Source organism: Trachurus trachurus (genome assembly GCF_905171665.1).
Source record: "Trachurus trachurus genome assembly, chromosome: 9".
Lineage (NCBI taxonomy): Eukaryota > Metazoa > Chordata > Actinopteri > Carangiformes > Carangidae > Trachurus > Trachurus trachurus.
In genome coordinates this window covers 19,909,366-19,936,852 of record NC_139895.1, presented here as the reverse complement: position 1 = coordinate 19,936,852, position 27,487 = coordinate 19,909,366, and the positions used below count along the sequence as shown (strand labels likewise).

General features: G+C 41.4%; 1 protein-coding gene across 1 annotated transcript in view; it reads left to right on the top strand.

Annotated features, from left to right (window-relative positions):
• Positions 1 to 27,487, top strand: part of ccser1 (coiled-coil serine-rich protein 1) — a 127,581-nt gene that overhangs the window by 52,892 nt on the left and 47,202 nt on the right. The window contains exons 9-10 of the mRNA XM_083979110.1: positions 2,756 to 2,833; positions 9,566 to 9,646. Coding sequence (XP_083835236.1) covers positions 2,756 to 2,833; positions 9,566 to 9,646 — 159 coding nt within the window. The remainder of the gene's footprint in view (positions 1 to 2,755; positions 2,834 to 9,565; positions 9,647 to 27,487) is intronic.

Here is a 27,487-nt window from a genome sequence, read left to right as displayed (position 1 = left end):
CACATAAAGTGGATGCACTCCAATAATTTTGATCAGATTTATCCCCAGAGGCCATTCTAATCACATTAGAAATAAATTCACATGCCCCACTTTTCTTCCTCAGCCCTTCCCATTCAATTCCGCCTTGAAAAATTGGTTGGAGTGCAACCCGATGGATGACTTTATGCATATTGTAGGGTTTTTTTCAGCCGTCAGTATAATTTGTCATGTTCAATTCAGGTATGTTGTTTTCGTCTTTTTCAATGGTTTTATGGGGTAGTACATGGGAAAGCTTCTCAACAAACTGGAGCACGAGCCAACAAAGTTAGGCCAGACCACACTTTTGTAATTGTGGGCCAACACATTGAGGTCATATGAGCATACTCAGCCCCTTGGCATTGAACCCTGCATGGCTTAGTTGAATACATTGTCTCTTTCCTTATCCTTCTATGTTTCTTTGACCACTTAGAAACACTTCCTTCTCCTTTCCCCTGTTCATACTCAGTGCATAAACAAACCCCACAAGTGAAGAGCATGAATTTAGTCATAAGCCTGTTCCTAACTTGAGACACAACTACATGCAGTGTCATACACGCGCACACAGGGCACAAATGCACGCATGCTGTGAGCTTCAGTCCTTTTCGGGTGAGATTAATTTTAGCGTCTGACTAATGGAGTAATTGTCACAGCATGTTAGTTATTCTTCAGACCCACTCAAATCTCATGTTGGTAATTTATGTGCTGTCTCTTGTGTGTGTGTATTCTGGCAGTAGGATTCTGGCAGCTATTCCTATTATCTATAAATGCAAGTATCTCCCCTGTAAAGCCAGCTGAACAGAGTCCACTATGATTCAACACCACTGGGTTTTGTTTTTGTTAATTATTTTTCTATTTCCTGTTGGGAAAGGTATTCTTGTGCAGATTTTATCACCCTGGAAGCACTTAGCAAAGCTTTTAGCCACGTCCTCCTTGACCATTATCTTACACCGAAGTAAAGTCTTTACTCAGACCTCAGGGCCAATTAGAGCTGTAAAATGAGGAAGCTGCAAAACAAAAGCCAACCTAACATTTTTAGCTACAGTACTGTACACATCTTTGGTACATTGACCTTTTATAATTTCTGGATATTGTGACACTTCCCCTAAGTGTTTGACATAAGTGTGAGGGAAAAAGGACCCCCGATTTGACGTGCTCTTCAGATGGTGAAATGGCATCTGTACACACACACACACACACACACACACACACACACACACACACACATATGCACTCTCACACTTTAAAGGAAACACATCAGGTTAGTGTCAGGTTATCTGCCTGCGTTTGCATCAGAGAGGTCATTTTAAAGGACGGTGCTGTAACTATATGGTTCCCTGTGGTCTCCTCCTGACTCCGTGTCTGTCCTTTAGCTAGATGGCTCCCCACAGTTTCAGACCATCATGCTCAGCCTCAGGCCCTTTCTGTCCTCCCCCCCCTCTCTCTCTCTCTCTCTCTCTCTCTCTCTCTCTCTCTCTCTCTCTCTCTCCCTCTCTCTCTCTCTCTCTCTCTCTCTATCACTGTCCCCCTTTTCCTCACATTTACCCCTCATTTTCCTCCTGTTATCTTGCCCCTCTTTCCCTCTCCTGCTTTTATGTCCTTGAACGAGTAATGACCATCTGTATGTCTGTCATTGCATTCGCTCCATCCTATTGCTCCTTCGCTCTCATTCTATCTCGATCCTTTCCTTTTCTCCTCCTCTTCTCACTGTGTCACTCGTCCACATTTTTGCTATCTGTCCAATTCACTATGAAGTTGAATATTTTAATAAAAGCCGCCAGTTCTGGTGTCCGGCTACATTTATTATTTTCAGGTGACACAGTGTGTAGCCTGAGGTTCCACGGCAGCTTTGTCCAGCTGAGGACTAAAGTCGACAGGGTGTTGGAAAACTCTAACGGTGAAAATCAGCTTGACAGATTAACATTTTCTAGATTTTCTACATTCTTTTCTTGATTGTATCAACTGTATTCAAGTCAAATCTTTTCACTTGAGGAATGTACAGTATGTTCCATGAATAAATGTGACAGCTAAGTTAAATAACAATTGCAGTGTAATTATAGTCCCAAACATGAATACATTAGAAACATCAAACAAATTTTAATGAAAGACATTTTTAGAACCATTAGTAATTTCTCCTCGTTTGCTGCGAAGCACTCTTAACTGTTGTTTTGAAAGGTCCAATAAGAGTGAAGTTATTTTTATTGGTATCATTATTCTGCTCCCTCCTCTGTCTTCTCTCTCTCTGCTGCTCCTCTCCTTCTTTCCCACAGTAATGTCCCCTGACAGCACAAGGTCATATTAGAGTGCTGTGTGCTCTGGGGTGCCACCATAGGACACACCAAGTTTATCACATAGAGAGAGGAGGGGATCACAGTCCTGCAGCATGCCCCATATGACAACTTAATTATGCACACACACACACACACACACACACACACACACACACACACACACACACACACACACACACACACACACACACACACACACACACACACACAGCAAGACCAGCAACAAATGCACTCATAAATGCACATAAAACACTTGCAAACACACATAATCATTTATGGAAACAGCCAGAGATTTGCACGCACGCACACACACTCTAACACCCTTGTATGTTGTCACCCTCTTAGGCTCTTCGTATCGCTTTTGTGGGAATGTGGTCCCTTAGATAAATCACTACTGCCTGCAGTATCCTGAGTAATGTCTGACATGGTGTCTTGTTGCTTGTGTTTAGGATCCCGGCAGAGAGGAGGCCTTGCTGCAGCAACTGAGGGAGAAAGACGAGCTGATTCTCAGACTCCAGAGTGAACTGGTAAGATCCACAAACTAAATAAAACAGGCAGGTTTTTAGTTTAAATATGGATGTGGGACAAAGTGTTACTTTAGTCAGAATTGGGGGTTAGCTATTGTACTGCAGGTATAAACAATAATCACTGGACGGTGAAAATATTGACCTCTCTGTGAGGAAGCTTTCAGCATCTTGCAGGAGAAAACAAGTTGTTATCCCTGATAAGTCCAGGGCAGAATTTCTTTCCACTCAACAAAGCGTGCCAAAGCACTTTAATATTTTATAGAAAATAATCTCTGTATGCAATAGCACAACATGCTGTCAACACAAAAATAAAGAGGCTATTGTCACAGGAGCACAACACTGTCAGTGGGTCCACTTGCTATTTTATTGTTGTTTGCACTATAGACTTTTCCAGACTTGGATCGGTCATTGGGAGCATGGGGAGAAATCCTGGTGGGCCGATCAATAAAGTTTTTACCAGCCCTCTGTGGATGTCACTCATACATTCAAAAGCAAACTACGTGCAAGTTCAGGGACTGGACTCACATATGTAATCAACCCTGATCGACGTGACCCGGGCTGCTCTCATTATTTCTTTGTGAAGAGGATAAATTTTGTTCCCACCAGAGATTAAAGAAAATAATTCAGCAGAAGGCAGCAGGCATGTAGTGGGGTCCAAGTGTCCGAGATCATTCGGGGTCTCAGGCATTTCCCTATGGGGATATAATTTAGTATCATACAGTATATCATATACTGTGCACTAGAAGGGGAAACGATTGGATTTCCATGGTGTGAAGCAGTGTTTCCAATTCACTGTGCCTTCTTTCCATTATCAAAACTAAATGTCTATACTATTATTGTGAAATCAGGAAGAACAATTACTAAACATAAGACGCAAAAAGCAAGAGATAGGAGGAGAGTGGGAGGGACAGAGATTAGTGATTGGTATCTGTGAATCTAAAGAAACAAGCTCATCTGAATGCCATGTAAGCAATAGAGATGCTAGCAACTAGACATGTGACCATACATTTACTGCAGCACATCAGCACAGCAGTAAAAGCCCTGTAAAGAAGTTGAGGGATTCTATCAACTAAAAGGTTAGAGGGCTTTTAATTTGACATTGGTACAGGGTGTGCTAAATCTGTATTAGTGAAAAATAATGACTAATTAATTCCCCCCTGACGACATTAAAGAACCTGTTCGCATCAAGAGGGCAACAGCCAATGGGAAGAGACACATCTGACGAATTCAGCCAACCAATGGTATAGCCAAAAAACTAAACGTGTCTGTCATAATCAAATGGTGTTAAACACTGTAGCTGTTGCCATTTATATTTAATCTTTGTGGGTCTTTCCAGTGGTTGACCCCACATGCAAGCAGCGGCCCAGAATCAAATCTGAATAGCAGCCCTTTCCCACATGTCATCGCTCCTTTCACTCTCCTGATTTTTTGTCTCTCATACTGTCTCTGCAAAAGTAAGAAATTAAAGCTGCAAGGAGCAATGAAGCTCCCATACCGATGCGGTGGGCTTGCAGCACGCAACAGCAACTGCAGGAGAGTGCAAAATACTCCAAAATAACCCCAATGTGGAGGGTTTATAGAGGGTGCTGTTGAGCCAATTTGCCCCGCCCATTTCAAACGACTTTTTAATGTAAATTTTCGCCAGGCCAGACAACACGTTTGCCAAGTCTCATCCGTTTCCGGGCATGTTAAAGCCCCCAAAAAGGCAATTCATAATAAACCATACGATTTCAATAGGGTCCTCCGTCCGACTTTGTTGGCGCTACAGTAGGAGCCTAAATATCTTTACACCTCATCAGAGATGTAGTATAGCCACTGAGAAATCTAATTTTATCTCTGTCACAGTTTCTTTCTCTTGGTCTCTGTTTTTCTAAACTTTGAAATGAATAATTAAAGCAGCTTGAATGTCTTTAAATTATTTGTTTTATGGATATAAATTAAAGACTAATTGCCTTTGAAGCACAAATCTTTTCATTCCCTTTCAAGCATTAGACTCCTTCTAAAGAAAGGTTAAAAAACATTTCAAAGAACTGGAAAGTTTTACTTGTGTTAAAGTAGCTTTGTCAGTTTTCTCTTCTCTTATGATTTTCTGCTACAGTATGTGAGGGTACATGCTCCAGTAACAGTCAAGACTGACTGCAAAAAAGAGAGAGGGAATAGATGTGACAATGGTTTTATAGTTGGCTTAAAGTCACACAATTTATATCTCGTGGCGTGACACTATGAAGCCTGTCTGTTCCATCTTTGTTAATGTAAAGCGCTTGTTCGGGCCAGCCTAATGTAATAGCAACATTATTGGAACTCCAGTCCAGCCAAGAGGGATGTTGTTTTGTTTTTCTTTTCTTTTTTTATTTATTTGCCTCTGTAGACCAGCATTACAAGCATGAAGTCATATCCATATTTGGAAATTTGGAATAACCAAACTCACTCATTACATATAGTGATTCAAATGCAAACTATATTGTGTTGCCAGTGGGGTTTTTTCTCACCATTTTGGAAGCTTGATTGCTGGATCATCTGCAAAAATGCTCCACACGGCCGCATTTTTCATAGTCTGTCATCATCACGTCTGTAATTTGTCACCTGTTCCATCTGAGCAATGTAACGCAGACATAATGCCAGGCCTTAGCAGCATAATGTGCCAGTGTTATGGTTTTACTGTGGGAGATGCCAGTCTAACCCACTGACTTGAGTCTCATTTGGCATCTGTTTGTTTGATCACTTTCTGGCACTCGCGTCTCATTTTTCTCGCTCTTCCTCTTTCGTCCCCTCTCCTCTCTCTCTTTCTCTGTCTTCCTGTCAGCGGCACCCCCCACCACCACCACCACTACCCCCCCCCCCAGCACCCTCACACTTCTCTGTCTCTGTGGAATGTATTCAGTGCTGCGTGCACCTGATGTGGAGCTGATATCAAAGCTGAGCACATTTGTATTCACACCTTAGATTTATCTGAGGACTTAAATGGCCACTCAGACAGCTACATGCCCAGGTAGTGGTACATTTCCTCCAAAACAAAGGTGGGCCTAGACCTAGAGTTATCTACTATTCAGACCTGGAGCTGTTTTCTCATCCAATAGCCATTCAACAAAGGAGCTCCATTATGTGTAGAGTCAGCGTGCAACAGTTCATTTAACAATAATTTCTGCCTTTTTTTTTTAAAATCGCAGTTAATCATTTCCTGTGGTTTGTTCTATTTTCGATAAATACACACAGCAGCTTCTAATAATCTGCAATGAATATTACATGTAATTATCATCTAAATTCACAAGGAAATGGAATTCATTAATTAAAAAGAGCTGAATTGAACTATACTCCAAATGAGCTGAGTAGAAGTTTGAGAAGAGCTTGGAGCTTCTTCTTTTTTTTTTAAGATGATAGTATTTCACTGTGACAGTCTTCAATGGCTAAGTTTGATTGATTTGTCCGGAGGCTGCTACAGCTTATATTTTTAGCTGTCATAAAAGTTCAAGATTGTCAAAAGATTATAGTGTTGTGATCAAGAAGGTTATTAAGCAGAATTTGTTTCACCTACCTCTGTCAGGAACTTTAATATGTGGTTGGGCTGACGCAGTAAATTACTGATTAAAAACACACACAGCACATCAGCAGTGTGACAGTAATATTTCAATGGCCCGATCCAAGGTCTGTCAAGAAATATCTCAAGGTGGGCACGTACACTCTGTGTCTGTCTCCCTGAAGCTCTTGGTATCTCCTAACCTCTCTCCGTTTCTGAGATTGGAAACACTAAAACAGATGAACATGACCATCCATAAGATAACTATTAATGGAAATCGAAACCTCTCTGACAACGTTAGTCAAAATTGACCCTTATTGTCTTTGTAAAGCTAAAATGAATACCCGGGAAGTTGCATTGGATTGCATTAAGTTTGACAGTGTACAGTAGCTAATAAAGCAGGAACTGAATATATCTATCTAAACTATAAAGATCAAGAAGTAGTAGCAGTGGTCGCAAGACAAACCTGACTCCTACTGCATATTTACGGGTCAGAAATGTATAGTTTCAGTTTTTAGAGAGTGGTAAACATTTTGTAATAGCAAGACACAACTATCAAACATCACTAAAACATTAAAGCAGAAGTAAGCGGAATTTTTGTGTTAATATAAGTCTTAAATAGTTATATCTTCCGACGGCAATCACTTACATAGAGTGTTTGGTCCGAAACACGGGTCTGTCAGTCACTCTGCTCTGCTGTAAGCTGAGGAGAAAACTTTTCTTGTATCCTACAAATTTAATCCAATGAGGAGAGAGAACGGCATAAAGGGGCGGTCCTCTCTGTGTGTGCAGCCAAGGGATGCATGTGAATGTGGTGACATACAGTAGGGACGAGGACCAATAGATCCATGACGAGGGCGGGGGCTGCTAACTCCATCGGCTGACAAGACGTTATGGTGCGTTCAAGGCAACTCGTAACTCGTGTTTTTCCGACCTGTGAAGTCGTACCAGTTCGATCTGGTACGAGTTCACGGGTCAGAAAAACACGAGTGGTCGTTATAGTGCAGTTTCACAGGTAAAACAGGTCGGAAAAACACGAGTTACGGTTTGCCTGGAACGCTACAAAGTCATAAGTCGTGACTTGAAGCCGTAACTTACGGTTTCAAAAGCCTGCCTGGAACGCAGCATTAGCCAAAACGACCGGATCGCTTACTTCTGCTTTAAGTAAATACATGAGTATTGTGAGTATTTATGTCAACAGGATGTTATGTATGGGAGTGACTTGAAATAAGCTACAGTGCGTATGCTTACATCTACAGTATGATGACAAAGATGTGTGTAGCACATGTGGAAAAATACACAGTGTTGTTAATTGAATGAATCATTGTTAAGTTACGATATGATTTATTTAGAATAACAAAATCACAGACTTTCACCAGACGTAGCCTTTAAGCCGTCAAACCTGGATACACTATGATAACCTCCTCTATTTACATTGTTTGATTCATTTCACTTCATTTTCTTTTCTCTCGTTACCCACTTTTTTCTCTCCCCTTGTACCCATATGGTGTCATGGTGATGCCACCAAGTGACAGAGTGTGTTTTTTTTCCTTCTCTCCATCAATCAGTCTTTGGGGCATGCATTTGCTTGCACATGCACAAAAACACACAGATGCTTTATCTGTGTGTGTCTTTGTGACTGTGTGCGTGTGTGTGTGTTCATCTGTTTGGCACTTCTTTCTGACAGTGCTGTTCTGGTTCCTGCCACCAGCTGGATCTGATTTCCAGACATATACTGCCACTTAAGAGTGGTATGTCTCATGTCTTATGCTTGTGTTTGCTTGTAGTAGCAAAAGTCTGCATATCTACCCATTTGTATATCAATAAATAGTTTTCTAACGCTAGACCTTATCCTTGCTGCAGCCAAGACTGCAGACTGACCATGATTTCATCTTCACCACATGCCCTTGAAAGAAAGGTCATCCTGTCAAATTTATAAAATTGTTCATTTTGGGGGACTGTGTTGTTCTTATAAACTTTGATGAGGATGTATATGTCTATGTCTATGTGAGTGTAAAAGGGAAACCTTGCCTGCCGCAGCTAAGTTAAAAGTGCAGCATTTTCAAGGAAAGGGCAGCTCATAGCCAATGCTCTCCTTGCTCTGCCTCCTTCTGTAAATCTGCCAGTGAAAACCTATTAATTATCTCCTAGAAGGACCTGCTAGCTGGCTGGCCATCACTGGCTGTCACTTTTTATGAGATTTCTCCTCTCTCTGCTGCTGCATTTTGTTGAAGGACCGTGCTCCAACTGCAACATTTAACTGCGGAAAGCTCTCTTCGACTTTTTGGTGTAGTCATAGGCATGACTAATGAAAACAGATTTTTATCTCAATCCGTCAGCTCACATGTGCTGGATTTGAACAGGACAGTTTATATATTTGTTGATTTGTTAGTTTCAAGCTGTATCATAAATAATCCACCTTTCATTCTCATAAACCTACCCTTACATCTTGTCCTAATTTACTTGATTAATTTTAATCAAGGTTAATGAATTTCTCAATATTTCATAGCCACTGCAACTTTCAGCCCGTTTTGTTCCCCCGGCCCATGAGCAGTGTAGGGCAAGCACGTCAAAATGATTAGTGACATCGTTCATAAAATGCTTCTGGTGGGAATAGTCAGGGGCCTTCCTAGTCAGAGGACTCACAACCTGCCATTTCAAAATAGTCTCACAGTGGTATCACAGGAGCCAGCAGGTTCCTGGTCAAAGGAAAAGTGCTGTATTTGGAAGGAAAGGGCCAACGCTTTTCTCTCTACACCTCCGTCTGTAAATCTGCCAGAGGAAACCTATTAATTATCTCCTAGAAGGACCTTTCTAGCGAGCTGGCCAGCACTAGCTGTCACTTTTTATGAATTCTTCTCTACTGGTGCACTTTGAGGATGGCCTCTGCTCCACTATTTGGCTGTAGAAAAGTTCTCCTGCAATTCATCCCCGTTTTATGACCTCTTGGATTTCCAGTGGCGGCAGCAGAGGAGGAAAAAATGGATTTGGGTTTGTTGAAGTTGTTTAGAGATGTAGTTTTTTCTCTCTCTCTCTTTCTCTATTGATGGCTACCTAAGCATTGAAGCCAACTGTACTTAGTGTTACAAGTTGGAGGTAGGGCATAAGTCTACTGGGACAGTATTTAGTTGTTCTCATTTATTTGTGTTTGATGTTCTTTTCTTTTTTTTCTGAGATTTTGGACACTGCTGATGTGAGTGTGTTTGTTTTGTGTACAGGAGAGCGCCAAAACTGCCCTGAAGATGAAAGACTGCCAAACGATTGACCGCACAACACAGACAGAACACACGGGGCCAGAGGTGAGATACACACCGACCATTCAGCCTTTCCTTTGCTCTGTCAGACACATACACACAAACAATGCACTGCACACTACAGTTTTAGCAGTGAAATGTTCTTCATGTAAGGGTGCCTGACTTTAAGATTGAATATCACGAGATGAGGCTCAAATTTAACAAAAATCTTCACTCCAAGCCTCTTCCTTTTCGGTCCCAGTGCTTTGTTATCCTGTTTGTGATTATACATTTTATGCTGAGCCGCAGCAGCCACCTCTCGGCTCTTCCTTCCTTCCTTTCTTTCTCTTTTTCTTTTTCTTTTTCTTTTTTTGCGTCTCTTGAAGAGCATCTTTTCACAATGAGCTAAAACTCTAATCCATCTTATTCTTCCTAAAGATGTTGTGTTCATATCATAGTCCACTACTCGCTCCTCCGCTCCTCCTTCCCAGTGGTGTGCTGCTTTCCACCTGCCTGCCTAACACCTTCGGTTGACATGGTCTCTGGCTTCACAAGGGGCTGACAGTATGGGAACGCGGCAGACTTAATGGATGACTGTCTAAAAATGGCTTCCTGTAACAGAAACAGGAGCAGAGTTTCGTGGTCTGTTTCTTTGTCTCTCTTTTCTTTCTTTTAAAAACGCCTTTTTCATCTACTCTTCCTGCTCCAGAGGTTCTTTTATACCTTTAATCCTGCGCCGTATAAAGTCGGCAAGAAATATTGTTAAAGGGGAAAAGCTGTGTCATTGTGTGAGCGAGTGGGTGCACACAACCCACACTAGCACATAAAAACACACAGAAACTCACACTACACAACAGATAATGTTTGACTTAACTCATACAATGTCAGCTGCAAAATAAATGCATTATTTGCACATAACAGAAATAAAACTTTCCTGCTGTCGATTTACATGAATATGCTGCCGTATGCCAAATAACTTTTCCCCTACTCTGAACTTAACTTTAGTTGCAGGCTGAATACAGCACTTGCTTTATATACTTTCACACAATTGCATAGATTTAGACAAAGAATATGATTTATTTTATAGCTCTAAAATGTGTAATGTGAGGATTTTGATAACATACTGTACAGTGGCATGCAAAAGTTTGGGCACCCCTGGTCAAAGTTTCTGTTAATGTGAACAAGTTAAGCAAGTGAAAGATGAAATTATCTCCAAAAGGCATACATTTTATTTATACATTTTTTTTTTCATCTTTTACATTTTCAAAATGACAGAAAAGGAAAAGGGCAGCAAAGGGTGCTGCTTTCCCTTTTTCACTCTAAAATTGTAGAAAACTAAATAATACACTGATATTGCTTAAAATATTGCAAAAATATTGCATGCCTTTTGGAGATCATTTAATCTTCCACTTGCTAAACTGTTGACATCAACAGAAATTTTGACCAAGGGTGCCCAAACTTTTGCATGCCACTGTACAGTATCACACCGACATTGCAACGTCCTGATGCAACGTTTGTTCAGTTATTTGGTGAAGATTCGAGTTCAACTGTCGGCCCATTGGCAGAGAGAGAGACAGGTTTGCTAGCCTTGTACTGTAATGCAAAGCAAAGAGCAAGAACTCTGTCCATGAACCTGATATGATCATGGCCATCGCATTGGCATCAGTTTTTCTATTACGGTAAGCGCTCTCTCCATTATAATGTACTGATATTTTTGCAGTGGAGTAGAAAGTACTGTAACTGTGAAGTAAACACAGTTGAATGAGCAGTTATGATTCTGTTTGTCCACATAAGGTCACACAGGTCATTGGCACCAAAAGTGTGAGGCTTGAGGTTGCTACATTTGCCAGATGCCCTTGAAAACAAGTCCAAACTTACAGTCTGTGTGTAAAATATCACACTTTATCAGACAAGTTTGATGTCTGGAGTTTGTGTGGTTATTTTGCACCATCCCTGATGAAGGTGTTCACAGTGGATCTGTTGTGTTCATCTATGCTTAAACAATGTGTGCTACTGATATTAGAGACAACAGATGGAACACACACCTGCCGCGCTGATAGAGCAAGAAAAAGATTTAATCAGCTGAATGAATATACCTTTATACAACTTACTAGAATGAAGAAATATAATTGCCTTTTGGTTATGAACCTGAAGATGAAAATGTCCATGTTGTGAGAGAGGTTTGTATGATTTTTAGAAAAAGTGTACGAGTAAAATCTTTCAAATGGCACAGATCACGGTGCACACGTATAGGCGTATCTGTCTGCAAACTGTGGGGGAAAAAATCATTATATTGACAACACAAGTGCATTGCAGTCCCAGATTGTTAATGGCACTAACTCTTCTTGGATTATGTTTCTTCAGTCGTGCACACAGTCACCAAAACAGGAGCAAGCACGGAAAAAACCTTGCTCTACCTCCGAAAAATGGCACTTTGCTGACTGCGTCCATGTGAAGTTACGGCCCTGAATTCTACCATTTAACCATAACTGTCATCATTTTTCCTTCATCAGTCTTTTCTTTAACTGTGTTTAAACTCCCTCTTTGCTTCTTACTTGCTTTCACTTTCTCTGTCTCTTACACACACGCACGCACCCTTAGATATGACTGCGCTGTGCTCCATTTGCCATCACTGACTAATGCATTTCTCATAATGTAGCCTGAAATGGCCTCAGATAATTGTATGTTTGTTGGTACTGGAGGCTAAAACAAACAAAGGTGTGGGTTTGTGTGTGCAGTATGTGTTTGCGTGCAAATTGGTATGCATGCCCATGTGTCTGTCATTGCCTGAGTGTCTGCTTATGCACGTTTTTGTGTGTGTGCGATTGGTTTGCGAGGCAGCCATTAGTCCTGGCCTTGGACAGCAAAGTCAATAAAAATTCTGTTGAAAGTGTCAAAGTAACTTGGGTTGCATAGGCTGCATTTATGCCTTAGACAGTCATTACTGTGACAGATAATGTGTTTTCATGTGTCGTCATGACTCACATTGCATATTTTGCACATTAGTATGATGATGCCCTTAATACACCATGAACTTAGTTGAACTACTTTGTTTACTTACTAATTGTTAGTCCAGTCATTCGTCTTTAGACAAAAAGCCTAGAGAAAAATACACTCTGTGTTGAGAGATTACATATTTTAAAGTCATTTGATACCCTTAGCTCTGTTATTTGTTTCCTAACATTCAGAGTATACGTTCACTTATTTTAATAATAAATAACGTCATCTTGATTTGCCTCAGGAAGAGAGGAGAGAAAAGGTGTTACATCTTTGTCCCTGTGGTGGAATGTGAGGTGGACAGAGGCAGTTGAGGCAGTTTAGGCATCTGGTCCAGGTCACCATCCATGGGAGGTCTGCCATGTCCCACTGAAGGAGGCCTTCGGGTATAATCCACAACACTGGAGAGAATATCCCTTACTCCGGTTGGAAAAGCTATAAAACTGGGGAGGGGAATATTTTGCTTTTGGAAGACTTTGCTTGACCTAAAGTCTTGGCCCCCTGTAGTCCACCCTAGTGAGATTTCAGTTTTCTTTCAATAGGATGACCCCTGGGGTGAAGTGGTTTGATTAATTTGCAGTTAATCATTGGAATTCAAGTTGTGCTGCTGCTGCACGTCTCATCTGACCAGCAGTTGGGAAAACTGATATTGGCATTCCATATACAGCACCGGTCCTTTCAGAGGAAGTAGGGCGATAGTCAGGCCACTGTGGTCTCAGAGCAGGCGGGATATGTCAGAGGGATGGTAGTGTTCCCAAACTCCTTGACTGGATGTCAGAACTACGGTGACTTTATATTCCTAATAGAGTATGACCAGCTTTTAGAAGTCTGGCCAGTACCCAACCGTATGGCATTGCTATCTATTAAAAGACCAGTACCTAGCTATAGAGTCCTCCATATGCTCAGGCCCCTTGAGTAGATGGGCTCTTAATTAGAGGAGCAGCTGGCTGCCCGCTAGCAAGCTAGGCTAGCAGCACAGGTGACTTAACTCAGCAGTAGCTTCCAGCATGTGCGGCCTGATTTTAGCCACCCCCCTCCCACTCGTGCATGCCTGTGTGTATAGGAGAGAGAGGGGGGAGGAGTTCATGCGTGCTCAGGAGTGTTTGGGAGATGCTGCGGCATGGAGCAGGCCTATATAGGTTAGCTACCCCAGTGCATCGAGGACAGTCAGCTAGCAACAGAAAGTGTGCCTACAAGTGGGGCAGCTATTTCTACTGCCTCCACCACTTCGTGAGGTCGACCATTACACTCATCCTCTCTCCTTCTTTTCTGGAACATCCTCCTACTTTTCCTCACTCCGCTCTCTGCCTCCCTCTCTTCTACCTGCTTTCCTTCCCCCATCTCTGAAAGTGCAGAATTTAGTTTTCAGAAGCTCCTCTGCTCTCCTCTCCTCTCCTCTGCTCTGCTCTCCTCTCCTCTCCTCTCCTCTCCTCTCCTCTCCTCTCCTCTCCTCTCCTCTCCTCTTCTCTCCTCTTCCTCCTCACCCACGTTTCCAGGGCTACTGGAAACCATCAGGGATTCTCCTGTCCTGGTTTCCCCACCGTCAGACACTCTGTCCTAGGGACTCTTCCCACAGAAACACAACTTCAGGCCAACATGCATCAAAGTTTCTCCTTTATTTTACTTTAGCAGGGCTAACTTGAAATCTTGCTGAGTTCTAGGAAGGTCAAGAAAAAGAAAAGAAAAAGTTACTTAGATTGATGAGGTGCATTCCACACTCTTAAAAGATTGTTTAGATTAATGTTGATTTCAAATTAAACAGCATTTTAGACTTTCACCAGCATAGTTTCACAGCTATTATGTTATAAATAATGGTCCATTTTTCACTCATTACACACTGACAGTCTCCCATTTCTTTTGCTCATTTCTGCATAGTTAAACTAATTCATAGTGCCATTTAAAGTAAATATAGGGCTACCTAATCTGCCTTGTCAATCCAGGCTTTACCAACTTCTTCAGCTGTGAATGTAGCGAAAGCAAATCAGAGACAACAGGGCTTCTGCAACAACTAACTTCTTGACAAATCTCTGTAAATTTGACAGAAAATATAGACCCAGAAGAAAGTCTTTGATTATTTTCTAGTAATTTTGTCTCTGTGCAGGTCACTTACTGAAATGGTCTTTCAATACACTGTGTATTACACTTGATATTCAAGGATCTTGTACAGAGTGCTGCTAATGTCCACCTAAAGATGACAAGTGACAGTGCAGTGACAGAGCCAACACAAACTGAAACATGTGGACCGACCTCAATTTTTCAATCCTGCAGTTAAAGATTTCTTCTCCTTCTGTCAGTGTGCCAAGTATAGAGATGGCAGGTAAGGTGAAAGTGGAACTCACAAAGGGCGACAGAAAGAAGAAAACCGAGGAGGGTTAGGGAGAAAAAAAGCAAGAAGCTATTTTACGTCCCGTAGAGACTCTTAAGAGCTGGAGGTATGGTGGCTGTTTGAAAGTTTTTTAGAAGGGATTGAATCGATTGAGATTGCTTTCTTTCAGCAAGCTAATTTCATGGCCATTCTTAAAAGGAACATTTTATGGGGGAATCAAAAGCTCTTGATGGTTAGCCCCCTCTTGTTCTCTTTCTCGCTCTGTCTTTCTCACTCTCTTCCTCCATCGTTTTCTATTCTCTGCAGATTTGTGCAACTTTACTTTTTTTTGCCTCCGTTTTCTTTCTCTTTTTCTCCCTTTGCTTCATACCCACCCCCGCTCCTCATCCCCTCGCTCCTTAGTAGCTTCTGAAAAGAATGAGCGGAGCGGAGGGATAGTTGCGGATCGTTTATCGTCCGTTTGTGGGCTATTACGTTTGAATGGAGAAACATTTAAGTCGATCATGCAGATTCTTCCCTCTTTGTCTCTCATTCTGTTTTTTTTTCCTCTTGATCTCTTCAAAAGCAATATACTGAAATATAGAGGGACTATTTTATGTACAGGAGAATCATCTTTTTGGGCAGAGATAGGTAATTTTGTATGAAGAATGACAAAATGAGTCTTTGTCTGTTTGTGGGAGAAAACGCATGCTTTCTACTTTCTTACAGTTTGTCCCTGATCAACTGCCATTATTAAACACAAAATATGTCTTAAAAATCATATGGAGCCAGAGTGTGCTACACCTATTTATTTTTCAGTTTACACTTTGAGTGATTAGCACCTCCCAGAAGAACTAATTGGTGTGCGTTACCTCGCTCTCTAAACAATCATGATCATCATCAAAATCATCATCATAAAATGGTAGAGATATTGTGGATGGGGAATGGGATTGTTGAAAAAAAAGATGACATTTTTGACATTGACAGTTACTTGTGTTAACAATTACTCAGATTCAGACAAAGAATCTTTTCACTTGAGTGCAAAAACTCATTAATATAATTGGTACATTTATGAGATTCGTGTACAGATTTATCCATTTCTGTGACTGCTCACAGATTCAACAGATATTTAGTTATAATTAGATTAATTAGATATCCAGAAACACACTGAGAGAGGGCAGCAAAAATAGAGATAGATATTCAGATGTGTAACTCTGACCCTCCAAAATGCAGTGTAGGTGGAAATCTCAGAGCAGAGGACGAGTTTATACCCTGCAAACACCTCCTCCCTGTTGAAAACAAACAACTTTAAAATAATCTCACAGAACACAAAGTAATCAAGAAAACGCATAGAGGGACTCTTATAGTTTTCTGTGTGCCCAGCAAACAACACAACTTATCATTGTTTTTATCTGATACAGGTAGCTCTGTCTGTCCCATAGATGTGCAGAACAATTGTTCTTGTGCTTAGATCTTTTCAGTCAGTTTTTTTGTGGTTAGATCATCATCTTAAAACGTCCTCACCTGGCAAACAGACTTTATCTCTTCTTTGGCCTTCTGCTCGTTTATCTTGGAATTGAAGTGCAGCACATGGAGATATGACAAATGCTCCAGTAACTACCTGGAGTCTTTATTTGCCAGTTATCACGAGCAACATGTCTGCGAGTTTCAGTAAAGATGTGTCTAAAAATTGTGTATGTTGTTAGTATTTTTCAGGCTCTAATGGGGGACAAAATCTGAATTTAGCCCTGCTATGTCTCTGTCAGTGCTCCTTAACAGTGAACCTTTTATGAAGCCCTCCCAGTGTGTATTTGTAATCACTGTCTAACTGGTGTCACCTCTCAGCCTGGTAGAAATCACTGTTCCCAACATTTGTACAAGCTAAAGCAGAGCAGCCATTGATTTTCTTTTCTTTGCCTTTGTTCTGCGGATGTTGTTTTTTTTTTTTTTTGGTCCAGAAATATTGATCAACAGGGTCAAGGGAAAAAGAAGACTTTAGTCAAGCTTGCTGTTACTTATGTCCACCTACTGTGGCTGTGTGAGGTGGTGACACGGATCATGTTGGGCAGTTAAGAGTACGCTCCTCTAATGATGGTCTTTAAGTGTCATCCATGGAGCTGGGGAACCCTGAATCAATATGAATGATGACATAGATCACATGAACCTGCGTCATCAGTGCTTTCCATGTCTTTGCCAATTTAAGCAGGAGGATGGAAGGTCCATTGCTGATTGTGACTATGTAGGTCTCCATCGCCTATTCCTGTAAACTAGATCATTTTGTACTGCCGTAGTCCTTACTGAGTAATGGTGCTGCTAGGGACAGAAATAACAAAGAAAGATAGAGAGGGAAAAGGAGGAGATGGAGGCAGAGCAGTTTTCTGCCCTAGTTAGAGATTTTATAAATTCTTATTTTTATGTCTGTCAATCCTCCTTGTCTGTCCATCTTTCTTTACTTTCTTCTCTAAATGTTATGTTTTCCTTAATCCCTCTTTTCTTCCTCTTTTGTGCCCTTCCATAAAAAATGCCCTTGGTTTCTCTTTCTCCCTGTGCACTGGGCTCTCCATCTTCATATTGCTTCTCCTTTCTCTGTCCCTGGCCCTTACCACCTTTTCTCTCTGTCCTCTACATATCCTCATCCCCCCCTTTTCCCTATCATCTGTCATGCTTTTTTTCTCTATCATTTACTTTTTTCTTTGCTTTTACCATCCCTCTCTTCCTTCCCTCCATCATCTGTCCTTTTCTAATGTTTCTCATCTCTTCAGTGATATCCTTTCACTCTGAGCTCCTGCATTCAAGTCTTTATGGGCGGCCTTTCACCTGTGTCTCTCTCCGTTCACGTTCCCTCCCTCCCTCTTCCCTCATCTCCTTTATTACTTTTACTCTTCCACCCGGCCTTGCCCCTCCCTGTCACTGCTCATCTGCTATTACAGTTCCTGTCTGACTCTTGTCGTGAGAGAACATGTGGGTTTGGATGTGTATATTTGTCACAACGATAAGTCTAACAGCCATCTCTCTCTAGAAATTATATAATGACTGTGTTCAGGGGAACAGGTTATTTTAATGTAGTTTTATGTGGCCATCAGCTTTTACTGTTTAAGACCTCTTTCCATCTGTCTGCTAAGGTTAGAAATGTGTGAGTTTGAGGTGACAGTTTTTTCAATGGCTCTTTCCCAGATCAAAAAATGAACATCTACCTGATCCGTTGTCTCAACCTTAGATAGATTTGACACTACATGTTATTTAAGTGCTGTCAAAGCCTCTCCTCACTGTCTCACCAAAGGTTTTGATGTGAAGATATTTTACAAGGACATGCTCCTCTGAACTAACCTGGAGAAAGGAAGGAAGATGTTTCTCAGTAGAAATGCAGCTGATATACCTACAGTAATAAACATTGAGAAGTCATCTCTAAAATGATGTAGTCACTCATATTCAAATACTTCATTATGAAGATTAAGATATTAAAACATGAGCACTGTATAAGACTTATCATTTTATTTATTCAAGTTTCATCACCACGCAAACTAACTTTAACTTGACTGAATACATTTTTAATAGCTCATAGTTGCCACAATGTTAAAAAAAAACATACTTGTATACAACGGGAATTGTTTGATATAATTACACTGATGAAGTGAGACATGAAAAACACCAAGAACATTTTATTTGGTTCTATTTGTACTCTTCACCATTGCCACCATTCATCATTAAATTGCAAAGTCTGCAGGTGCCACAATAACTCATATTTATCCTCTTACTGATCCTGAGACAAAATCTTAAATAGTCTTGAATTCTGAAATCTTATCAAGGAACAGTAAACTGAAAATCAAGCATTTACTTACTTTCAGGTTAATTTAAGACCTAGCTCTCTGTACGTGGCTGCTCCAGGTCGAATTTTTATCGTGCTACAATTCTCCAGAGAGCGGTGACTTCTGATTTTTGGAGACTGTGGCAAGGACAAACCCCCTCTGAAACCCTGGGAGTAACAGGCTCTCAGGGGTAGTGCTGGTATACGTGCTAGTGGTTTATGTATCACACCGCCATATCCACCCTCACTTTGCAGTGAGACAACATTTAGCTTTTCACAGCCTGTGGTTCATCCTCTGGACTCCCATCACACCAGGGTGCCTGGCACATCATTTGCTGAGTTCAGGTCCCTGCTCCTGCTGATGGGGATCCATCCAAAGCACTGAAGGAGTGTGCCACCATCTAGTTCTGAAATATAGAAACACAACTGCTAGTATTGCGCCTGTTTCCATCAGTGCCATGACATGTTTCACGTCAGTGCTGAGGTGTTGTCCTTTTTTGTTAAACAGGAAGTAGGATATTCTTATCTGCTGGTTACACCACAGACTAGTTTGACAGAATGTAGCCGATGTACCTAAGTCTGAACTGCGCAGTCAACACAAGTCCACCTGTTACAGTTCAAAAGGTCACATTAACAATGGGAAAATTATACACACACACACACACACACACACACACACACACACACACACACACACACACACACACACACACACACACACACACACACACACATATTGAGGCCTCCAACACTGTCTACCCAGTGAAGGGCAAAGCTTGGCCTTGGTTTGTTACTTCACTGTGCATAACACAAATATACCAAAACACTGAAACATTTATGCTCTGGGACATTTTTTTTTTTAAATATATCTTTGCAAAGTTTAACCACACATCAAAACCAGTGTCAGTCATAGTAAATTATGGGGAACACTAGTTTCATTTTGCAAGGACAAGCCTGATGGTTCTCTTTACTTAGATTTTTGTATTGACATTATTATTTATTCACATCCTTTTACTTATATATTTTCCACTTGAGGTTATTATTGTACACTGTTGTTCCACATTTTTATGTTTCTCATCCTTTATCTGTGTCTGTACAGCTTTTCTCTGCATGTATCATTAGCAAGCTCCACTCTGTTATACAAACATCTTATCTGAATGCACTCCTGGAGTAGAGGCTATATTTTGTGAATACAAAGCCTTTCCCTCACTTGTCTGGGCTACAGTAGTCTACACAATGAAAGGAAAAACACTACAGCTCCCCATATCTACCATCTTAGAACAGAATCATAGGGATTGTATGAAGATAACAGTTCTTTAACTTAATTTTCTATCTTTCAGCAAGTTAGTTCTAGGCTATGGATAGCTGACTTGGCAATCAACTCAACTCAGTCCCCAATCTTCAACTGTTCACAGGACACACTGTTACCTCTTCTCTTCATTATAAGTTTTTCAAGTGACACAATCACGGTTCTCAAAAATAGCTACAGGTAGCTTCAGCTTCAGTATGTGTGCTAGATGCATAGACCAATGAAACCTACACTTTTCCATCGGTGGACTCCTTTATATTGTTATGAATAGTCACTGAATTACACAGCACCATCGTTTAAAGTTTAAAATCCCTATATGAATGAAAATATTGAGTCTAAATCTCTCGTCATACTGTACCACATAGTTTCAGCAACAGACAAACAACAACACTGTCGCTTAAGAACAGTCTCTTTGTCCTGTGTATAATATTAGTGAACTTTAGATGTATTGGAAGCAGGTACTTTGGGAACTGTTTTCAACCCCCTGTTTTCAGTCTTTACGCCAAATTAGCATATTATCCAAAATGCCAAAATATCCTTTTAACTATAATTTCATTAAAAGTCTACTTGAAAACTTTTTTTGATATGATACACACACAGAGACATATTTCATAATGTACAGTAGGCTGCACTGTATCATTTATCTTGATAATATTTTTTTTTTAAAATAAAGGAATCAAAACCAAACACATTTTCATGACTCAATTAAGGCCAATTTAGCAATCAAAAGTATTCTCAACGCAAGAGTATTTAACAGTGGTGAACAATAACAATGCATCCAGACTAGTTACTGTAGATGTATAATACAATGCCCAATTAGGAGCTACTCCAACAGACCTACTATATATTGATGCAGAAGGAGGAGTGACAGCTTGTCCATTGATATGCCGTCAGCAAAAGGTATAACCATATTATACTCAAAACTAATAAGTGTTGCAGTAGCTTGGTAACAAATTATCATTTAAATGCAAATTCATAAAAGCTAGATTTAGGGTGCAGAAAGTAGGAATAGAGCATTATCAGCTGGTACAACATTAACCAGAATAACCTGTGTTATTCTGGTTAAACTATGTTAAACTATGTGGGGGCAAAAAACAAAGAAAATGCTGATAGTTGGGTATTTTTGCCTCTTGTCTGTACAGTTGCCCAGACATTGTGTCCTTGCCTCGTGGCCTCTGAGCACATTGTTGCAGAGTCAGTATAACATTTGTAGTTTTTTTTGGCAAGCTAATGGTTGTGTGGGTACATGAAGAAACAACCCTGTGTGGGAACATGAGAAACACATCACCAGTATTTATATATAAACCCTGCACTTTGCTGTGGTGTCACCCACTAGCTCTATTTTTCCTTCTGTTCATCAACACCAGTGTCATTGACGCAAAGCACCTTACATAATTCATTAGTATTACAAAAAGGAGGGCAGTGTGCTGTCAGTGCACATGGCCAGATCTTTTAATAGTTGCCATCAGACATACGGTGTAGTGCAACAATGAATGAATGAGCTAACCTTGTGAGGGAGTGACGAGGAAATTATACTCGCAACAACGGCAGCGTCCACAGACAGCAGAATGGGCCGGCATTAAACTTTCTGGTGCTATGCTTCATCGACATTCTGTATATTTGTTCAGTTCGCAAAGACCAGTTTTCAGTTATTTACAATAATGAGAAATGACAGTCTGCCACTAATAAATGCATATTAGGGGATATTAAAGCGGCAGCCAGTGTTGGAGGTTGATTGATTACTGTGAAATATACCAGAGTAAAATATTGCTTCTCTCTTCTGCTCTAACAACAATCCCTCTTTGTCTCCGTCCCCCTTTCTTTTCTTTATTGGTTGCTCTTTGTGTCAACATGTCTTATGTTTCCAGGGCATCAAGGCGCATGGGAGCGCCACTTTGTCGTCAAGGAGACCGCTGAGTGAGTGTCTCTGTTCTGATACCACCTGATTAGACGTGACTGTGTCTTGTAGTGATCTACCTTAATGTACCGTACTAGATGGAAGAACAGGGGGTCTTTGTACTAAGGCTTGATTAATCTACACAGCTCCGCAGGTTGATTAAACTTTGATCTGCAATTGTGTTACTTCACAAATCAGCTCGTATAGTGATTAAACAATTAGTTTTTTCTCCTTCAGAATTGATTGTTCCGAGACCATTAGTGTTGTAAAATTGTGTTTTTACGCAATTGTGATCAGGGGATTTACTCAAACCAAATAAGCTGATGTAAAATTTGTATCAAAAACAAAAATACAGTTATATCAGTCAAAGCTCTTAAGTATATTTGATTGATTGTAAAAAAAAAATTGATAATTTCACTGCTGGTCATGTGAAGTAAAATGATGGTGGATGGGTTAACAGGAGCAATTTTTCGAGTATAAAATCAAGTCTGTGTATGGAGACCTTCTGTGTGAGGAATGCCACCTGCACTGCCTTGTCCTTTGCTGTAGATAAGAATGCTGCCTATTGTACCTATATGAACAAATCCTACCCAATACAAAGGGATGGTGACCCTAAAGGATCAGTTTGAAGTCAGTGTAACAGAACAAAGCTGATATAAGAAACAATATGATCCGTGGTTTAAGTCAGAAAGGGAAAGAAAATATCTGTGTTCAGGCGTGAGTCAGTGATACAGATAATATTTCTTATATTGCAATTTGATGGTGCAGATCATTTCTGTTATAGGCCAATGATCTTGACTGATGGCATGGTTTCAGATATACTGTAGCACAATGTGAAGTACACTCCGTCTGCATATTCTCAAAGCTCAGAGGGCATTCAAGTGCTTACAATGCCACATAAAGAATGTCACAAAGGTTTTAGCTGATTTAAATGACCAAACAGTATTAGTATTGTACATTTTAGTCATTTAAATCAATATTCTCAGGTGAACACACCTCTATAAAGAAGGGCGATATGTGGGATCATAACATCTAACAAATCAATCAGAAAATTACAATATTAAGTAGTTATGAGGTCACCACGGTATGAAAGGTGCACTTTATTTTTCCCCTCCTGTTCATGGACTGTTTTCAAAAAAGCAGTGCTGTAATCCAACAGTCAAGTTACAAAAAAAAAAGGAGAGCCCCTCATATCAGACTGCAGACTGTGTGAAAGGTTTGCATTCCATCCAGTGTAATTTGAAACACTGCACAGATTGTTATTATGATGGTGTAAGGCCGTACTATACAGAAAAAGTGAAAACGCCTGTGGGGAGGAAAGCTAAACAAAGTGCATCCTTTTACTCATGTCTATGCCCTGCCTACCTACCTGCTTTGTCCTGGATTGTGAAGTCGAGCATGCTTTAGGATTCAGAGCACCAACATGCAGAATGCAGTGTCCCAGCTACCTCTCTCTGTTCATGTATGAACTTTGACCCTGCCTGTCGTTGCACTATGAACTATAACCCCACCTGTCACGGCATTATAAAACCTTTTATTCACTGGTGTGACCTGTGACCTTATCAAGACAAGCTTGACCCCTTCCCCTCCCCTTATCCACTCTCCACTCAACCACACTCACATTACTGTGACAGTCACATTTATAGACACAGGCATTCATACAAGACATATACACACAACGACCAGACACCACTCTTAATAAGGACACATAAAATGCCAGCCATGAGTTACAAAGGACCTATTTCTGTGGTTTGCCCGGATCTGTGTGCAAGTGTGTGTGCGCATATGTGCCTCTTAGGGAAATAACCCCTTCCTTTGGAGGTTAAAGCATAAAGAGACAATAAGAGCCATTAGAGCTTCATTTGGTTTGCTCCATTTGAGCAAGGGCACCTACGTGCTTTCATGCATGAGTATGAGTGTATGTTTGTCTGTGTGTGTGTCTGTGTGTGTGTGTGTGTGTATGTAGTTGAGTTATTTTTACACAAACATCCAGATTTGCTGCAAGAAATCCCTCATCGTCTTTGTGCGTGTGTCAGTGTGTGCTTACATTTGTGTGTATTGGTGATTCTTTTTGCTCATTAAACTCCTTGAGGAATGACAGTAGTGCTGCGCTGTTGAATTATTAGTCACTTCTGGACCTGTTTCAGGGCAAACAACATTAATGAGCTAAACCTCATTTATTGAGCAAGGTGAAACCAAGTCGCAAGTACAGTGTCTGAGTGCTGAAGCCAGAAAAGCCTTGGATGCATTTCTCTTAATGTCCACCAGATGCTTGTGTCAAAATATACACAGACGGCATGTGCTACAAGCAAATGGAAAATAATCCTGATTTCTTTGTAAAAATACAAAATTCCATACCAACTAGTAATTGCACCATTTGTATGTGTATCTTTTTGTAAATTATAGCTCAATCAAGAAGTAATTAGGCTTGTACATGTGCATATGTGGGTCAATGCGTCTCAGGGAGAAGTCTCTTGTGTTTGGTGTACCAAAGCTAAGCTGTGATCAGGCAAGTCAGAAACAGTTACATTAGGATGAAGTGTTGTGCAGTGCCCCATAAAGGGCTGATGGAAGAGACTCCAGGTGGACCAGAGCTTTCTGAAGTCTTGCAGATTAATTTGAATTGTAAATCCATTGACTCTTTGTGATTAAGTGCCTTGTAAACATACATCTGCATTTGTTGGTTGACAAGCAAAGTCAGTATTTGTGTTTGTGTATGCGTCTGTTGTGGGGGTTGCTCCCCTGACACTAACATACTGGGAAGGGGTAGCAGGTGGAGAGTAACAGAGAGAGAGAGTGTCTCTCTCTTTCTCTCTCTCCTTCTCTCTGTATGGATATGCAAGCCTGCCCAATGGCAGTCACCTCAAGATGAAAGATTCCTTTACGCCGGTGGAGGCTGCATGCCAGAGGAAGAGTGTGTATGTGTATGTGTGTGTGCGTGCGTGTGTGAGAGTTGTCCCTTCTGGGGTCGAGTGAGGGCAAAAACGATTCCCTATTTTGACTGTTTCAGTCTGCGTGCTTGCATGTGTGGCTTTGATCCTCTATTTTGGGTTCCCATTGTGGTTCCCTTGTTGCCTGCCACAGACGGGCGGATGAGACAGTACAGGTGTGTGGGTGTGCGCATCTGCGGATGTGGTTTCCAACTAGAAACAGATTTTGTCAAGGTAAAACTGGATACATCCAACTGGCCCCCGCCATCTGCAGGTGGTTATTTTCAGAAGAGGCAGAAGCCAAATCATCCCCAACATCCACCGTGTACTGCCACACAGGAACCACGGAGGAGGAAGCTCTCTGTGTGGTGCTGGTGGTGGTGGTGTGTGTGTGTGTGTGTGTGTGTGAATATATGTGCATGCATAAGGCTAGCGCCATTGCTGGCTTTCTGCCAGAGCACTTATCTAACTCTGATCCAAAGTACTACTTGCTACACATATACACACACTCGGTACATGCTCTCCTGTGTACCATTCACACTAATGAGGAACCCTCCCCTAGGACGTACCCACACTCTTCCGCTCCTTGATAGAGGCCATCAGGAGCACTTCCACTGCCAGTCTTCTCCTAGTCTTCCACTCAATGAGGAAAGTTACACTCATGCATGTACACAGATCCCATGACCAGCAGAGAGAAGATTACTTAAATAGAAGTAGGAATGTCAAGAAGAAGAGAAAAAAAAGCGACACTGAGAGGAGAGTGAGAGCTGAAGAAATGCAGCGAGAAATGGAGCAAAAAAAAGAAGGGTTTAAAGAAAGCTGCCGTCGGGAGCAGAGGAGATGAGAGAGACAGACAGCCAAGAAGTGAAGGAGCCAGCAGATAGAGATCATGATGAGGGAATGGACGGCGGGGGATTTTGGAATGGCTTGTGAGAGGAGCAGAGAAGGAGGAGAGGAGATGGAGAATATTTGTTCTGTTTACTTATTGAGATCCAGGATGCATGATCACAATCCCCCCCTGCAGTCCCACAGGCTCTCTCTGCCACTGTGTCTCCCTCTCTCTCTTTGTTTCTCCCTTTATCTCGCTCTGTATTTCTTCTTCCTCATGTCCCCCCCCCCCCCCCAAGCCCTCCCTCCTCCCTCCGTCATATCACAACATGGTGAGGATGGCGCTCAGTCAACTGGTTAAATCCTTCAGGATTAGATTCAGGTTGCATTAGCATGTTGTGCATCACAGTGCAATATGTTGTATTCAATGGAAATATTCTGTCGTGTAACGCTGAATAACTTACTGCTTTAAGCCCAAATCTGGATTTGTTTAACTGAAGGCAACATGTCCTCTGAACACATATAGTCTATACGCATAACAAGGTATTTACAGCTTAACAACACATCTTTTTTAACAGGTGTTAAAAAAAAGAAATGAATCAGTTCAGAATTCAAATACGCAACAGGGAAATAACAATATAGTGCATTTAACATCCCTGATACAGCCCTCAGAGCTTGATGAAACATTTCAATCCCTTTCTCATGTGCCGTAAGTATTTCTTCTTTTCCCGTGTCCTCTAAATAACTTTATCAAGGTAACACTCCTGCTAGCACCTTCCTCTATATGTAGACCTGACAGAAGAGAACAAAGCAAACAGAACAGAGCAGGACAGGACAGAAGGGACTGTGGTGGCTACTGCTGTGTGGCTCTCATCCCAGCTCACCCCACCTAGCCCCAGGGGCAACACAGGGGAGAGAGGGGGCTGTCAGCAGAAGGAGTGTGTGTCTGTGTGGGTTCGTGTGTCTAAGAAAGAGGAACAGAGAAAGAGAGAGCGCGTGTTTATGTGTGGGAGGCTCTGATCTGCGCCCCTATGTATGGCTCTCTCCCCTACGGGCAGGGCAGTATGGCACAGGGAGGCGGGCACCTAACTGAGTACAGATGGCAGCAACAGACAGACAGGGACATTGGCGACATAAACACCTTAATAAATAATTATCTGAACAATGACACTGGGTACACCGGACTTGAGTAGGCAGGAGGAGGACAGGATGGGAAACGGAGACCGGGAGGGAGGGAGGGAGGGAGGAGGACATGAGGAAAACGGAAAGACGAGGAGAGGATTTGAGAAGATCAGGAGAAGGACAAGGAGAGTAAAAGGAGCAGGACAGGATGGGAGGAAGGGGAAGAGAGGAAGAAAAGAGGCAGTGAAGGACAAAAGAAATGAAGGTCAGATAAAAGCTTCCACCAGGATACATAAATATAAAGTCTATGAGTTCCAATAAACATCAACAGCTGTTGATATTATAGACACCGTGTAGAGTGATCAAACTAAACTGGAAGATTAAAGGAGATGTTGTGCTGCTATTTTGAAGAGTTCAGTGTCCACAGATCTTATGCCCGAATAGCAGTCTGAGTACCAAAAGTTCAGGAGATAGATACTACCTCAAACACACCTGCACTTTCAGCTCGGTGTCTGTAGCTGCTATGAAAGAGCTGAGAAGACTGGGCAGTGTGACAGTGACAGATAGGGATCAACAGGAAAGTATGAAAAGGTAAGACGAGCAGAAGAAAGGGAGTTGTTCAGGGAAAAAGAGACAAGGTGAAGGATATACATTCACTGAAAGAGGGGAGAGGGTACAAATGAGGTTGGGTGGAGACTGGGGAAAACATGACAG